General features: G+C 44.0%; 1 protein-coding gene across 1 annotated transcript in view; it reads left to right on the top strand.

Moving 5' to 3' along the window:
- Window positions 1–17,893, top strand: part of LMCD1 (LIM and cysteine rich domains 1) — a 55,924-nt gene that overhangs the window by 28,189 nt on the left and 9,842 nt on the right. The window contains exons 3-4 of the mRNA XM_079963876.1: window positions 2,244–2,499; window positions 13,272–13,607. Of these exons, the coding sequence (XP_079820002.1) occupies window positions 2,244–2,499; window positions 13,272–13,607 (592 nt within the window). The remainder of the gene's footprint in view (window positions 1–2,243; window positions 2,500–13,271; window positions 13,608–17,893) is intronic.

Genomic DNA, 17,893 nt, shown 5'->3' with positions numbered 1-17,893 from the left:
CAGCACTGGCTATTGGCAAATCCCCCAGAGCTTTCAGAATCCCTTAGACCCCATAGGTCTCTGGGGTTGGACTCCCAACCCTACAGCAGTAGATTGGTACTGCTTTACCAGGGTATTAAGAATAAGAATATTTTAGAGAAGAGAAGGAAATAAAACAAAGACTTTGAATACAATGCCAGAAGTGTAGAAAGAGGATGTGTGTGTTATTGTACTACAAGCGCTCCTGTCTTATTTTTATGTCAAGGCAACTGAGAGATTGTAGCTGAACTGCCTCACTGTAAAGAGGAAAGCACACACAATGCATCTTGTGGAGCTGGTGCCCCAAACTGCATTCCCGTATCAAGGTTCTCCTTTCTCCACAATGTGTAGTGTTGCTAGCCTTGTGACCTCACTGTGCGACCTCACTGACTATGGCATATTGCTCAGCCACTTCCAGTGTCAGCCAATGATAAGGAGCAGAGAAACCTATTTATGTGACCACATCACTGTGAGGGATCAGAAATGCTGCTATCGCAGAGACGGGAACTAACTTAAAATGGAGGAGGTCTGTTGGTGGCAGACCCGTGACATGATTTTAAAATATGTGATTCGTTGCCCAGATTATGCAGCACTATGCCACAGAGCATACCCTCGACAGAGCTTCAAGTCCCTGGCATGTGTATTTGTATGCTTAGACGTATTGTAGATGACTGTTTTATATTGTGGGGATGGTGGTTTGCCTCTGTTTTAGAATCAGCCGTGTACTGTGAATGCAAACATGTTGCTGTTTTTATTTCTTATGTCCCAATACTTCATCTCACAAGAGCCCAGAGCATCTAAGAACAAATATACAGCCTTTAAAGCAAAGTTAAGGCATGGTACAAAGCACAGCAGGCCTTTAATTATAGAAATGCATGTACAAAAGCAAGTGAGTTAATGTTTTATTAAAAAGTATTTCTAAGCCACTTCATGCTTTCAAAGATTCTAAGCTGCATACAGTGGACCAACGGTACAAGGCCCAGTCACATAGATCAAGGGAAGTCTGTGATGTTGTTCTTATTGTGCCCCAAAGGCCTGTTGGATAAGAGTTCTATCCAATAGGGCCAGTTGCCATGTGAATACTCCCAAATATAACCCTGCTCCCAAATATAACAATTTCCATGCTTTATATTCTTAAGAAACTGGGGCAAGGGGAAATAGCACAGAGACTCAAGAGGCCTATAGATATCACAACAGGATGTATTGAGGGGGGGGGGTCTTTGTTTGACATAACCTACACTGACTAAACATTCAAGTCTGTATGTTTTGATCTTACCTCATCCTAGGATGTGTTGCAGTGATACACTAATGACAAACCCATTCATGCCATAGAGCTCTGAACCACCCTCATTCTCCCATTGTAGTCTTCCAGTAAAGGAGAAATGTTTAAGAGCAGGGTAACAATACTATTATATTTCCCTGAATTCGTAATTTACAGCTTAATTTTATCAATTTGCAGCCAAGACACTCGTATGTTCTGTTTCACCCACCCCATCTTATAAACTGAAATTTCCACAATCTTTTTATTTTTATTTTATTTTATTTAGTCTTGACTTCAAAGAATCTTACGCCCATATTTCCTGTGCAATTCTGCAATAAGCTATTTACATATATCAGATGCCTTTAAACCTAGCTGCCAAGGCAATGCACTCAAAAATGACTTTGCTGCTTGAATCCAAATCCCTTGAAATCATATGTTTAGCTTTGGAATCAGGGCAGTGGAAAAATTGTGAATGCATTCTTATATAAAATATCAGAAAATAATGCACCTTGCGTGATAACACTGGGTTTGTACATGGATATTGAAGACTCGGGTGTTCTTTTCCAATTTGGAAGAAAGGAGGGATATAAATGCATTAAATAAACAAAGCAGTGAGACTCATGTCCTCATCTCTCAGGTGATTCTTTCCAAAATTGTGTAACTGACCAGCTGTATTCACAGCAGCTTAGAAGGAACACTTGGTCATTGTGCCCTGAGGCTGATTCTCCAGGGTCTCTGCAGTGTGGGTTTTTACAGTTTTATATTCCACACCATGGCAAATTCCATTAGTCTGCAGCTTACAAATTGAGTTCTTGCCAACAAAGGTCTTTTGTCCTACGCCATGATCCATTTCAATATTTAACCTTCAGTGTTTTTGAAAGTTCATTCCTGAGCCTCCAAAAGAGCACATGCCTGTTTGGGGTTCAGCTTATATCAAAGGGTGACCTCATTTTGTCTCCCACAGGAAAATATGCAAGTCATGTAAATGCAGCCAGGAAGATCACAGTCTGAGCTCCGATGCAGAAGATGATCGGAAAATTGGCCGCTTGCTCTCCGATTCGAAATACTCTTCGCTAACTGCCCGGGTGAAAGGAGGTGATGGTGTTCGCATCTATAAAAGGAACCGTATGATTATCACTAATCCTATCGTGTCTCGGAAAGATCCAACATTTAACACTATTACATACGAATGGGCTCCACCTGGACTGACTCAGAAGCTGGTAAGATCACTCACCTAATTGTATGTAAGGACTACTTGAAATTTTCCAAAACACACAGGGTTTCGATAGCTGCTACAGGATTTAGCATCTCCACTGTGTGTCCCTTTCCCCCGACCCTGAACCCCGTTTCTCACATCTTCTTAACTTACTGATTTTATATCCTGCCTTTCTCTCAGTGCAGCACACAAGGTGGGTTTGCCACCTACATTAAAACAGATACACCTGAAAACACACCATGCAGGTAACCCTATTAAAACAGCACTGAAAATGCTTAAAACCATTTGAAAAAAACACACATGCACACAGTGCAATACCCACCCTCAGGAGACCCTGCCACAACAGTCAGTCAGTGGCCAAAGGCTGTCAGAACAAAAAAGTATTTGCCTGTCAGTGAAAGGAAAGTAAGAGAGGAGGTCAGCCTAGCCTTCTGTGGGAGTTCCATTATCTGGGAGAAGCCACCTAGAAGGCACTCTCTCATTTTCTCACCCAATATGCCTGTGAAGGTGGTGGGACTGAGAGAAAGGCCTCCCTAGAAGATCTCAAAGCCCAGGCAGGTTCATATAAGGAGATATGGTCCTTCAGATAGCCAGGACCCAAACCATATAGGGTTTTGTGGGTCATAACCAAGACTTTTGAAGCAGCTGCTGTGAGAAACTTAAAGACAGATGAATTTTGAATCAAGACCTGCATATCCTTGTCTTCGACTGTTTTTAATCATGGTTAATACATGGAACTAGAAGCTCAGATCTAGTATCAATCTATGGTGTTTCAAAATCTCCTGCATAGAGGATGAGTTGCAGTCATATCTCACCCTAAGCAATTTATTTTTATTGCCTCCTGGGACCATTTGTGCTGTTGTAAAGGGGGGGAAACTTGAGAAAGCACCAATTTTTTATTTTTTTTTACCAGAAAGATATCTCTGCTACTTGTTTCTTGATTAGTAAATAATGTTGAGGCAGCACATTCGCTTGAAATGTTTAGTGCTGAAAAATCTAGTAGGAATGAATGGCTCTTTTTTGGCTACGTATGTTGTGCATTCGGGGGCGGGGGGATCTGAAGAATGGTGTGCTTTTCCTCTTTATATATGGCTTGAGGCCTTTGAATTTTCCCTCCCAAATTAATCTGCTGAACAACATGGAATTCAGTACTGTATTAATTTCGAAGCCCATGTGATTAATATGTGATGTTTGGTAGGGCGTAAGATACAAGAGGAGGAGTTTTCCCCTTCAGTGGTCTAGTTTTCAAGAAGTTGGGAGTAAATTCAACTTACTCGGTGCTCCTGCTGAAACAGTGGGGCATTCTCCCCTCTCCTCCTGCACATGCCCCACACTAGCTCTGGAAGGTCAGAAGACCCCACAAAATAGCACCTTGGAGGAGGAGGGGAGGGATCGCCCTTCGCCTTGCTGATCACCCAAACCCCACGTTTGTTGCCCTCCTTAAGCCCCACTGCACTGCCACTGCTGTGGGAAGCCAGAAAATGTAGGCTATTTTCTCCAGTAGCAGTGGGAGATTGGATGGTGGATAAAGAGGAGAAATATTTTCTCCCCTTCATTCCCCATCCCTATGCCAGTGGGGGCAACGACAGGAGAAGCACAGGACAGGTTGAAAAGTCCACACCAATTGATCCGATCCTACCCACCTGCCCAGCTCCGTCCACCTCCATTTTACCTCTTTCTCACCAGCTTTGGCAGCTCGTTTGCTCACCTGTTGAGGCAAACCTTCCTCCACTTACAGCTCAGCCAAACCACGGCAGAGACAGCTCACAGAGGAACAGGCCAGGCTGTCCAATCACTCACTTGCCTGACTGCACTGCCCACCTGCTGTCCAGTAGGTGGCCACATGAACCGCAGCTTGATGACAGCTTTACAGTTTTATTATATAGTAAGATACATAACATTTATTTATTTATTGCATTTATATCTCACTGTTTCCTCCAAGGAGCTCAGTGTGGTGTAGATTGTTCTTCCCCCTCCTCATTTAATCCCCACAAAAATCCTGTCATGTAGGCTCGGTTGAGAGGCCCAAGCTCAGCCAGTGAGCTTCATGGCGAAGTGGGAATTTGAACCCTGGACTCCTAGGTTCTGGTCTGACACTCTAACCACTGCATACATAACAGAGTTGTCGTTTATCAATCTTTACACCTAGAAGCTTATAAGACATTAGTTGCTTTCTCCGCTAAACCATTCATATAAATGGCCTGGACTTCCAAGGCCAGATGTTTTCACCATGGCCCAGTATGTTGTCTATCCTTGACTAGCATGAAGAGATGGAGATGCTCAAGAACAGACAGAGGGCAATAAGAAGAGCCTTATGTAAGCAAGTATCCTAGAGTTGCCTTGGGTGACCTTCTAAAGTTACAGTTCACCTCAAACCTCCCTGTTTGTAAAAGTTCTTTGTCACATGAAAGGAATGAAACTGGAATTCTTGGGAAACCTGTCAATCTCCTGCAGCGTGCCTCAGTCCCAAAATATATCTGTTGCTCTTGAAAAGAGGGCAAGACACACGGACAAAGTGGTCTGGGATTGGCCCAGTCCTCTTGGTAACTAATACGGTGCTGTGGGACTGACTGTGTAATGTGTAAGATGGTTCAGTGGATGATGACAGCTGAGGTAGGTAGCCCAAGAATCTAGAATAATAAATCACAAATGTCCCCCACCTGGCAGTAGTCAATAGCTGCTTACTCATTGCATATTATGAGAATCTTATTTGGGGTAAAGGTAAAGGTAAAGGTACTCCTGCCCGTACGGGCCAGTCTTGACAGACTCTGGGGTTGTGCGCCCATCTCACTTAAGAGGCCAGGGGCCAGCGCTGTCTGAAGACACTTCCGGGTCACGTGGCCAGCGTGACATCGCTGCTCTGGCCAGAGCCAGAGCCAGAGCCGCACACGGAAACGCCGTTTACTTTCCCGCTGGTAAGCGGTCCCTATTTATCTACTTGCACCCGGAGGTGCTTTCGAACTGCTAGGTTGGCAGGCGCTGGGACCGAGCAGCGGGAGCGCACCCCGCCGCAGGGATTCGAACCGCCGACCTTTCGATCGGCAAGCCCTAGGCGCTGAAGCTTTAACCCACAGCGCCACCTGCGTCCCTTTCTTATTTGGGGTACTTGGTGGCTAGTTCTGTGAGGTGGAAAGTAAAAGATTATTTTCCCAAATACTGCAAATGTGAACCTGTTGTTCAGGTTCTGCCTGTAGGCTTCCTATGGGCACCTGGTTGGCAACTGTGAGAATGGAGTGCTTGGCTAGATGAGCCTTTGTCCTGGTCTAGCAGGGCTGCTCTTATGTTCTAAAACACCTTCAATTTTGACACAACCCTCGGTTTCCAAATGCACAAATAGTTTACGTTTCTCTGTAGCACAGTTGGATGGACTGAGAGAGTTTGGGATAAGAATTCTACTTTGAAGGTTTGTAATATGGATTGCTACAACACTGGCATGCATCCTCAGATATGGGTATGAATTTATATATGTTTCTAAAAATGAACAAGAGCAAGTCTTGCATTCTTCAACATTTCGATGGATCAAAGGCACAGAGTCACTACTTCACTACTTCTCTTCCCTTAAAATTTCATAGATTTGCTTCAGGTGGTCATTAGGCATGTTTGCACATGGTCATTTCGAACCCGATCTCCAGTCCTTCCTCAAGTGGGGGGCAGTGGCCAAGACATAGGATTGGAACTAATGCTAGTTCTCCTCAGAGTAGACCCACTAAAGTTAACGGACATAGCTGACAGGTACGTTAATTTTACTCTAAGTAAAACTCAGTTGGCTTGCCACTCTTAGGGCTGTATTCAACAGCACTAAGGCAGAAGTTCTGTTAGCTGCAAGGATTTTTCTTGTGCAGTGGAACCTTCTCCCCCTCTCCTCCCCCCATGCACCCCCTAAATGTGTAATGTGGGTTCCCCCAGCCCTCCAGAGCAGATTTGGAGCTGGCGCAGGGCATGTACAGGAAGAGGAGGAGACTGGGAAAGTCCCATTAAGGTAGCAGGAATTCTTCCAAAGGCTTCCACTAGCACAGCAATTAATAATAATAATAATAATAATAATAATAATAATAATAATAATTTATTATTTATACGCCGCCCATCTGGGTGGGCCTCCCCAGCCACTCTGGGCAGCTTCCATAGAAACCAAAAATACAGTAAAATCACACGTTAAAAACTTCCCTGAACAGGGCTGCCTTAAGATGTCTTCTGAATGTCAGGTAGTTGTTTATCTCTTTGACATCTGATGGGAGGGCGTTCCACAGGGCGAGCGCCACTACCGAGAAGGCCCTCTGCCTGGTTCCCTGTAGCCTCACTTCTCGCAATGAGGGAACCGCCAGAAGGCCCTCGGCGCTGGACCTCAGCGTCCGGGCAGAATGATGGGGGTGGAGACGCTCCTTCAGGTATACTGGGCCAAGGCCGTTTAGGGCTTTAAAGGTCAGCACCAACACTTTGAATTGTGCTCAGAAATTTAGTTGAATACAGCACTGAAGTTTTCTTCATGTCACTAGGAACAAGTTTTAATTACTTACTTGAGTTGATGAAGTTATTTAAGCCCTCAATAAAGTTTCTGTGACCACAATAAATACCTTTGTTATTCTCTTTCTATATATAGGCACGTGAAGCTCAGGAATTTGATATCCTATCATTGTGAAAACAAGTAGTGCCCTTTAACTCGAGTACATTTATTTAATACTTACAGTTTACATGTTTTGTTTAGAGTTTTATCTGTGTTTTGGTTGCGTTTTCCTGTGATCCTTAAAGTTTTGGGTTCTTGTTGACTGTTTAGATGTTTTTAGTTTCCATAGGAGGGAATAACTTTTGACACACAGAGAGAATCGGTCTCATTTATTCATTCAAGTGCTCTACTCTATCCCTCATGCATAGCGATGAAACCTTTCATATCCAGCACTTCTGAAATATGTCATGTAACCCAAAGTACATTCATAAGGAATGTGCCAGATCTAGCCTCCAGCTGCATTTAAAGCACTATAGCACCACTTGAAGCAGTCATGGATTCCCCCAAATAATCCTGTAAAGTTTTCACTTCCCTCGCCATTCCCCTTAAAGAACTACAGTTCCCTGGGGAAAACGAATGATTGTCAAATCACTCTGAGAATGGTAGCTCTGTAGGGGGAATAGGGTCTCCCCACCAACTCTCAGCACCCTTAACAAATTACACTTTCCTTTAAAGAATGACTCTTTAAAGTGGTATAATACTGTTTTAAAGCTATTGTGCAGATGGGACCATATTGTTTGCAACTTGGAAACACAAATACTACAATTGAACCATCGGTGGCTTTGATAGCATAATCTTCTGCAGCATCTGACTGGAGCCTAACAAGTTCCAAAATCAGGTCCAGCATTCCTTTCCATGCCCAGTATTTGGACTTGGCTGACTTGATACAATTGTGAGAACACATGAAAATACATTCAAGATATCTGGAACAGGTTTAGCCAGCAAGATTTGATTTAGCTGCGTGCCGTGATATCTACACTTTAAATAAAAATACTTTTTTCTTCACCTTCAAACTGACTTAAGTTGATTTCTAAGCTGTTTCCCAGAACTCTGTTCTACATACCAAGAGGGATTTGGAAGCGAAAGTGATACGATTCAACAGCTTAAGAGGCAGAGTACACCAAAAATAAGGACATTTCCTCAATGTAAGGTGATGGATTAAACTCTGGGTGGCCAATTTGGTGCCCTCCTGGTCCTGCAGGGCTGGGAAAGGGAAATAACCTCTGTGAAACAGGCTGCAGACTCCACCTTCAATTTCCTCTGCCCCCCCCCTTTTTGTGGTCTACAGCACCCATTATCCCTGGCCATGCTGAGGGTAAAAAGGAAATTAGTTCATAAAATAACTGAAGGAACTATCTCCTAAAATAGTGAAAATAATTTTCTTTTCATGAGCTTCTCCCCGCCAGCCCAATATAGTAAAAGCAAGTTGTTTCGGCATATGTTTTAAACTTCTGCAATTTTTCCTCAGTTATGAGAAGATTGTGTTGTGCTGCTGGTTTAGCAGATGTATGGCGGCATTCTGTCTGAGAGGAAGAAGACGCCCATGATAACCCTCAGTGAGGCATGCTGGGTAGCCATTCCCAATTTGGAAGCATTTGCATCCATTTTTGTATGGGCAGTTTGTCCAAACAGGGGTAAAGGCCACGAGTTGCCCAAATGTGGATTGGAATGACTTTTGTCGCACCTAATCGATCACTGGTTACAGCATTTACTTTCTGGGAAGGAAGGAAGGAAGGAAGGAAGGAAGGAAGGAAGGAAGGAAGGACTGCTTGTGTGGTGTTCACCTTGTTCACTGTGCCCTCTAGTTGCTTTAGGGTTTACTTTCATCAACCTCAGCCAGCGTAGCCAATGGTGGAATTGTAATCCCAAACAACTAGAAGGGCACCAGTCAGATGGGGAAGGCTGGCATGGACAATGTTGAACTAGTTGACCATCTGACTTGAGATGAAGCAGCTTTCTTTTTAAAATAAAAAACTAACATAGATAATGGTTATAATTTTAGGGCTCACCCAGACATGCATTTGTGCTGCATTTCAGGCACACACCCACACTTTAAAGCTCCCCGCGAATTTGCACAGGCCTGGTTTTATGCAATGAAATGGGCCTGTCTTTCTTTTGTGTGCCAGTTGATAGCTGTGCTATACAAACATTGTACTTAATCAGTCACAAGAGGTCTCACGCTGTCAGACTTTGCTTGTGTAACTGCATTGGGCATATTGTTTAAACATTTGGGGAACAGATCTTCAATTGCAAAGCACTAGTGGGTTATGTTGCATGTTTCAAACAAGCAATACAAGCCTGCTGAGGTGTTTAATATACACCCTAACAGTTGTGCTGTTCATTAGGCAAGTGCTGACCAAGGTGGAAATTAACTGAACTCTCCTGAAAGCTGGTCTCTAAAAAAAACAACAGTGAATGGCCAACAAGTCACACTACAAGAGGGAAAAGGTCCCTGCCAGAGAATCTCTCTCTCTCTCCTAAACTCTGTTCCATAAAGAGATTACCGTATTTTTCGTCCCATAGGATGCTCCGTCCCATAGGACGCACCTAGGTTTTTTTTTTTTTTTTGGGTGGGGGGAATAAAGGAAAAAACTTTTTCCTTTATTCCCCCCCCTACCCCTAAAAAAAAAAAAACAGGTCGGGGAAACCGAACCAGGTCGAGGAACAGCGGGATGGCGGCGCTGCGCCTCCTTGCTGTCCCCCGAGCTTGTGGGGCTGGCCGATGTCTGTCTGGTGCGCAGGGCACTCTGCTTCAGGGTGCCTCTCGCACCTGGCGGCAGGCTGCTATCCACAGCATGGGGAGCCTTGCAGGGAACTCCTGCAGGGCTCCAACACGCTGCGGATGTCTGCCCGGTGCCAGGGGCGCTCTGCTTCAGGGTGCCCTGCTTCAGGACGCCCCTCGCGCTGGGCGGCAGGCTGCTATCCGCAGCGTAGGGAGCCCTGCGGGAACTCCCACAGGGCTGCCTAGGCTGCGGATGTGTTCCTGAAGCCTGGAGAGTGAGAGGGGTCGGTGCGCACCGACCCCTCTCGCTCTCCAAGCTTCAGTAAAAGCCTGCATTCGCCCCATAGGACGCACCCAGATTTCCCCTTCATTTTTGGATGGGGAAAAGTGCGTCCTATAGGGTGAAAAATATGGTAACTGCACTGAAAGTTCTCAGCATCCGTTTTGCAAATGTTAATCTTGAATGAGACCAGCCTTTTGTCTCCAGCTATGAATTACAAGCCAATGGCTAACTTGATTACTTACGAACTTCTTTGTTAGATTTGAAACACAGGTCTCCAAATAAAGTGCAGACTTTTCTCATCCCCCCCTCCCCGAATAGCATTGGACTGTGTGCTTGAGTAATAAAATGAGTTGGCTACTGGCCACTGAACTTGGTGGCCACCCCCTGCCACCAGCTCTCCTGTTTGGCACTCGAAAAAGCAGTAGACATTGCAAGGTGGGGCAGCGTTCAAAGGTGTAAAGTTAGCAAAGTACTGATTTATAAATTAGCTTTACTTAAGGTTAACTAATGGCTTTACAGAAGGGAAAATGGAAGACCTTCCAGACTGTATACAACCATGTGTAATTTTTCTTTTTCTTCCCGCCCCCCCCCCCCCCCAGCACTAAATTAGAATCATTAACATCTCGCCCAAGTGCTGTTTGTGTGCTACATGTGGGTTTATAAGGCATTGCAGCTGGTGGTTAACTGTTAACAAGCTTGCCTTTCCATGGCTTTTAGCCAGCTAAATTTTGGCAACCACTTGAATGTAATCTTTCATAAATAGGAAGCATGTCTCCAGGCACATACTTAATATTTGCTAGACACTAGGGATGCCAAAAAGGTTAAGGGAGATTGAAGTTTTGGACTTGTGCCTTTGGTTTTTGTGACACCTGATGTGTGCTGGGGCTCTTTCTTAATCTGTTGTGTTTCTGGGATGTCAATCAAACTTAGGCTGGAATGGGGCAGAGATGGGGCATCTGTGTCCTACCCTATCTGGCAGGAGCAAGGTATGTTGTCACCAAGCCAAAAGCAGTGAAAAGGAAACCTTGACAGATAGATAGATAGATAGATAGATAGATAGATAGATAGATAGATATAGATGATAGGTGATAGATAGATATTGCATATCTATTCTGAGTGGTTCAAGACTAGGCCCAATCCTCCTTACAAGTAATCATCCCAAAATCCTCAGGGGGCCTGTTGTGATGACTTTATGAGACACCTAAAAAGATAAAGTTGCTCATATATTTGCTTAGACCTTGATGCCTCATTTGCAGCAGTGTCTGAGAATGTTAACAGTATCATCTGGTTTGATTTTATGGGGTGGGTTACAGTTTCTGTGGTCCAAGGATGTAGACAAGACTTGTGTTCAGGCATTCAGCTGAATACAAATGTTCGCATGAGTCACACCCCAATGACTCTGCCCACTCAGTTCCTGACCTTCCCCATGTCTGCAGGCTGATTATATTCATGTTTGCTTCATAGTCACCTCATGTGACTAGAAATCCTGATAAGGCATAACTGTGCCCCAGTGACCTCTCAGTTGGACCACTGTAATATGTTATACATGGAGCTGCCTTTTGAAGTTAGTCTAGCAGCTTCAGACCTTTGTCAGAGTAAAACTGTTGGAATTTTGACATGTACAGCATAGTTGTATATTTTGCAAGTGTTAAAAATTTTGTGTACCTGTTTTTTTATCCTCCAGTTGTCTTATGTGTTTTGTTTTTGGCAATTTAATTGTATAAAACCAGAAATTTTGCTGAAGAACAGTATATAAATACTTGGGGAAATGCTTTAAAAAAAAATGAAAATGTGAAAAGCCTTTGACATGATACAGCAAGGATGGAGAACCTGTGGCCTTCTGGATGTTGTTGGGCTTCTACTCCCATCAGCCCAGCCAGCATTGCCAATGTCTCAGGAAAAACAGGACTTGTGAGCCAACAACACCTGGGAGGCTGCACGTTTCCCTCCCCTGTGATACAGTATCTCTGCTGCATGCTCTGTACTCTGACTAAACCTGACATACAGTTTGGCTGCACAAGACTCACGTCAGGTGGCTGTGGTGTGGAACCACTGGGAAAGTCCTTACTGGTTGTCTGTGCTGCCATTTGGGATACAAGCAGTAGCAGATGACACAGGTGGTGTTGGTGGCATTGTTCGCCTGACCTCTCAGCTTTGGGAGTGGTAAGGTGGGGGAGCCAATGCAGTGCTCCTGCCAGCACATTTGCCCTCACCTGCCCTCCCCACCACCTTGCCCCTCGCACTCTCCCAGTAAGCAGCAGTGACTCTGCAGCCTCCCAACCCCACCTTTGTTACTGTATGCAAGGGAGAAACCCCAAAGATCTGAGTCATCTGCTGTGTTGCGTAGAGAGTGGCTTCCCTAGTAAAATGGTGGACAAAGTCACAGAGATGGACAGCCTTTGGCATTCTCGTTCCTTCTGGCGTCTATATGCCACTTGATGCATTCACAGGTGGAGATGAATCAGCGTATGGGGGGGGGGAGGTTCAAAAAGTTTCTACATGGTGCTTAGAGAATAACTTGCACCTAAATATTAGCAAGGCAAAGCAGATGGTGTTGGACTTTTGTAGGAAGAGAGGGGAACTAGCCCCGTTGTATATCAGGGGACGTTGTGTGGAGAGAGTCTCTTCCTTTAAATTTCTGGGAGTTTACGTTAGTGAAGACCTCACTTGGAAAAACAATATAACTCAGGTGGTTAGGAAGGCCCAACAGAGACTCCATTTTCTCAGGGCCTTGCAAAAGAACAATGTTAAACAACAATTGTTGACCTCCTTCTACCGGTCCACAACTGAAAGTGTCCTCTCATATTGTATCAGAGTGTGGTACGTTGGCTTGACAGCCACGGACAGAAAGTCTTTACAGAGGGTGGTGAATACCACACATCATATCATGGGCTGTCCCCTGAGCCTGCTAGATGACATCGCAAGGGATTGTTGCCTTAGGAGAGCGAGAAAAATTCTCGGGGACTATTCACACCCTGGACAGCACCTCTTTAATCTTCTACCCTCGGGCAGGAGATATAGAAGTATAATCAGTCGTAGCAACAGGCTAAAAAACAGTTTCTATCCGTGGGCTGTTAGGCTGCTGAAAGGAAAATAATAGAGTGCAACTGACTTTTGGGGTTAGTGTGTTGTGCGACAAGCACACAGAGTGCAATAAGATTGTCTGTGGGGTGGGGGAGGCTCGGTTAACTTCATTGTACACAGGTTGTACATTGACAATAAAGGTATTATTATTATCTTGTCTCTCTCTTTTCCTTGCATGTAAATCAGGCTACCCAGTACATGGAACTGATTTCGAAAGAAATGCAGCCAGTGGCTGGTACAGAAGGTGCTTATTATCGTCGCAGGAGGTTGATGAGACAGCTTCCTATTTATGACCAGGATCCTTCCCACTGCCGGGGCCTTTCAGAGAGTGAAATAAAGTTGATGGAGGACTTTGTGAAGAAATACAAAGATGGCATTCTTGGCGTCGGGGAAGTTGCACTGCCAGGTCAGGGAGGAACTGCCAAAGATGACGGGAAACAACCTGATAAAGGCATTCCTGCAAGTAAAGAAGTGGTTTCTACCAATGGAACCCTGGGTGATGTGCCTAAAGGGCAGGAATTGGTAAGTATGCAAAGGCTTCCCTGGAGGCATATAATCGGGATACATAGTGCATGGAGTTGCATAGGAAGGGATGGAGAATATTTCTGTGTTTGGCCAAATGTGGTTTAATGAAAGAAAACAATCTGTCTGCCAGAAGTGCTTAAAACAACTTAAGTGTATTTTTCGGTATAGACTCCCCAGTAATCTTGGAAATCTTAGTCCTTGAGTTCACGAGGCCGTCATGCTTACAAACTTACTAATTTTGGAGCTTTTTCTGAAAAACCTTTGTAACAAACTGGTGGCAATGTCTTTTTTAAAATATTTTTATTTTCCAAGGATTTTTTAAAATGACAACACTTTTACATTCAATTATACACCAAATTCATCGTGTTTGACTTCCTCCCACTTGCCATGGCTTCCTAATTCAATCATTCATCATCTTGCATATAATTAATTTTCCTTTGTAATTTTCAAATCTTAATTATAAATACATTGTCCATATTTAACACATCGTAAATGTTACAACAACCCTGCTAATGTTTTAACATATTTACAGTGTTCTTTAACATATTCTATAAATTTTACCCAATCTTGTAAGAATTTCTTCTCATCGTGTTGCCTGATCCTCATGGTAAGCTTTGCCATTTCGGCATAGTCTATCACAGGCATAGGCAAACTCAGCCCTCCAGGTGTTTTGGGACTACGACTCCCATCATCCCTAGCTAACAGGACCAGTGGTTAGGGATGGTGGGAGTTGTAGTCCCAAAAACAGCTGGAAGGCCGAGTTTGCCTATGCCTGCTCTATCATCTTGATTATCCATTCTTCCAAACTGGTGGCAATGTCATGGATGTGTGAATTGGGTGAGCTGGTAAGTTGAATAGGGGGAGAGAGACAGATTGGGGAATGGGTTGGGCAGAAGTGGGTGGAGGACTGCCAAAAGGTGGGCTTGGGGAGTAGAGTTTGCAGGTATGAGCTCCTTTCTTTTTTTCTTTCTTGCCCTGTGCTCTGTAGCAGCAGTGAAACGTACATACAGTGGTACCTCGGGTTACATACACTTCAGGTTACATAAGCTTCAGGTTACAGACTCCGCTAACCCAGAAATAGTGCTTCAGGTTAAGAACTTTGCTTCAGGATAAGAACAGAAATCATGCTCTGGCGGCACAGCGGCAGCAGGAGGCCCCATTAGCTAAAGTGGTGCTTCAGGTTAAGAACAGTTTCAGGTTAAGAACGGACCTCCGGAAAGAATTAAGTACTTAACCCGAGGTACCACTGTATTATTGGGACGCAGGTGGCGCTGTGGGTTAAAGCCTCAGCGCCTAGGGCTTGCCGATCGAAAGGTCGGCGGTTCGAATCCCTGCGGCGGGGTGCGCTCCCGCTGCTCGGTCCCAGCGCCTGCCAACCTAGCAGCTCGAAAGCACCTCCGGGTGCAAGTAGATAAATAGGGACCGCTTACCAGTGGGAAGGTAAACGGCGTTTCCGTGTGCGGCTCTGGCTCGCCAGAGCAGCGATGTCACGCTGGCCACGTGACCCGGAAGTGTCTCCGGACAGCGCTGGCCCCTGGCCTCTTAAGTGAGATGGGCGCACAACCCCAGAGTCTGTCAAGACTGGCCCGTACGGGCAGGGGTACCTTTACCTTTACCTTTTTTACCACTGTATTGGCTCTGAAAGGTCCCCATATCTGATAGTGTCTCAGCCTCTGCTCAAATTTTTGCTAGAGCAAGGTTAGGTGGGGGATTGTAGAGGGCAAGCTATCAAAAGGGGGAATATTACAAACAGTGAAAACCCTTTGCAAGTTCATTGCTAGACCATGTTGCAGTGACTCAGTCTGGGAATGATTTTTGTTACCCATTCTAGGGGGAAAAATACACACTACCCTTCCTATCTGAAGGCTAAGACTTCCGCTTAAAGGCATTTGTAAAAACCATCTTGGCAAGGGAGGTTTATTTTGACTGCAAGTTCATCCCTCCAAGTAAATACATACCTGTGGTGTTTATTCTCCAGAAGAATTTAATGCTTTATTTTTTTTCCTTTGGGCACCAGTGGAAAAGCTAAATTCTTTGAAAAGCAATTACAAAAGCTCCATTTGTGCAGATGTCGTGAGACTGCTAAACTATGGGGCTGCTCTGCAAAATTCCATGGAAGGTTCTGACATTCCAAAAAATGGAACATTTAAGCTTTTGTTTGGATTAGCAAAATGGCACCCATGTTAAGGGCTGCGGATGGGTGGTTAGATAGATTGTCCTCAGGCTATTCAATCAACAAGTGTTAGGATGTTGATAAAATCTTGTAGAATTTAAAACAAAGTACAATGCAAAGTGACTGCTTCTCACTTTGGTTTACAACTGCAGGTTCCTGGTGTTCTCTCAAAAAAGATCTACTTTTTAAAACTTCTTCCATGTTCAAATTGTTTAGAATACATCTCAATACTTGGCAGTAAGCGTACCATCACACTGCTGAAATCCCTATAATTTTTATCTGATTATCTTGATTTTTAAAAAAATAAATAAATTAGCAATTACACGTCTACTCTATAATTCTCCGGAAAAATTGAATTGTGTGTGATGTGCCAGCACTTTGCTGTGCCAGGCTGCCATTATGAAGCAATAAGTGAGAATCTGCAAAGCCACAAAACATTGTTCACAGACTAGTTTCCTTCAGTGCAATAACGACCCTTTTCTATGACACATTGAGTGTGGTCCCTTTGCACGTACAGAGGTTTTGACCCTCCTGTTAAAAAACTTTTTGCTATACACACTTGCATGTTCCCTACTTCTCTGAGAGATGAGGGGAAACCCAGGGATGATGATACAAGTTTGGATGGAGTCTTCTAGCATCCTATACAGTATAACATTTGCTGGCATATTTGTAAATAATTATGTGCAAAATTGCTAATTCTTTATTGGGTTCTCAAAGGAAGAAGCGGTACCCTAAGACTAAATCAGTTTTAGCCATCCTAGCCCAAACACTTTCAGCCCTATGCCTAACTCAAACTTAGCAGTGACCTCCCAACTCTAAGGGAGGTCAGGACCAGTGCCAGATTTAAGTATAAGCTAAACAAACTATAGCTTAGGGCCCCACCCTCTTGCCCACCCCCCACTTCTGGCTGTTTACCTTCCTGCCGGAGCGGTACCTATTTATCTACTTGCACTTTGACATGCTTTCAAACTGCTAGGTTAGCAGGAGCAGGGACCGAGCAACGGGAGCTCACCCCGCCGCGGGGATTCGAACCACCTTAATAGTATTTCAGTTTTACAATTACTTTGATAAAATACATATTTTGTTATGTGCAAATGACTTTAGATACCTATTAGGCCCATAAATTACCATATAGCATATATTCAACACAAAAAACAGCAACAATTTGTTGTTGACAAAGGACAGCTGGACATATAAAGGGCCCCATTACCTTCAGTAGCTTAGGGCCTCATCAAACCTAAATCCAGCCCTGGTCAGGACCAAGTAGGCCTCTCTTTTTGCATCCCTTGCAAAACTACAGGACAGGTTTCTTAATGCAAACTCTGCCAGCTTGTAAAAAATACTCTGGTCCACAAATATATCTATTTGGGCTCTGGTCCACAAATATATCTATCAGTCTTTAATGTGACAGCATAGCTATGCATCTAATTTTTGCATCTCTGCAAAGTATAAGGATTTTTGTGATTTTAAGAATGCAGTCGTTAAGAATACATACTACAGTTTGGATTTTTAAAAAATCATGTTGCTTGAGTTACAAGTTAACTGCACTGTTGAGTCAATACTGTACTATCTTAGTAAATTAGTCAGATTCACCTGAATGGTTACAGAACATTCTGTGCACTGGTGGAGAAGTCACTCCTTTGCCCATTTTACCCTGGCTCTGTTGAAAGAAAACAAACTGTGCAAAGAGGATGCAGAAGCATGAAAACCTCCAAGCTTTCCATCCACTACTAATCAGAATTCACCTCTGTTCCAGAGCATTCTTTGAAGCCAACAGCAGTCAAATAAACACTCACTGAAAACGTACCCACATTTGTTCAACCACAAGGACTTCAGCTTTCAAGACATTAGAGAACACCAGTATTAGTGCCAAACATTGAAACCATTTGGATTGGGGGGGGGGACACTGAAGCTTTTTGCTGTTATTCCATAATTTTGGTGGCTCAAGCTTCAAGCATTAAAATCTGAGATAATGGTGAACTAGCACAGTTTATACTGATTTTGGGAGGGGGGGACTTGCCACAGTTCATGGGGGAATTCCTGTTGGACATCTATACAAAGTGCCAGATTTACGTATAAGCTAAACAAGCTATGGCTTAGGCCCCCACTC

This window comes from Podarcis cretensis, assembly GCF_951804945.1.
Source record: "Podarcis cretensis genome assembly, chromosome: 2".
NCBI lineage: Eukaryota > Metazoa > Chordata > Lepidosauria > Squamata > Lacertidae > Podarcis > Podarcis cretensis.
Note: the sequence above shows the minus strand (reverse complement) of the source record. Positions and strands in the feature narration are given on the sequence as shown.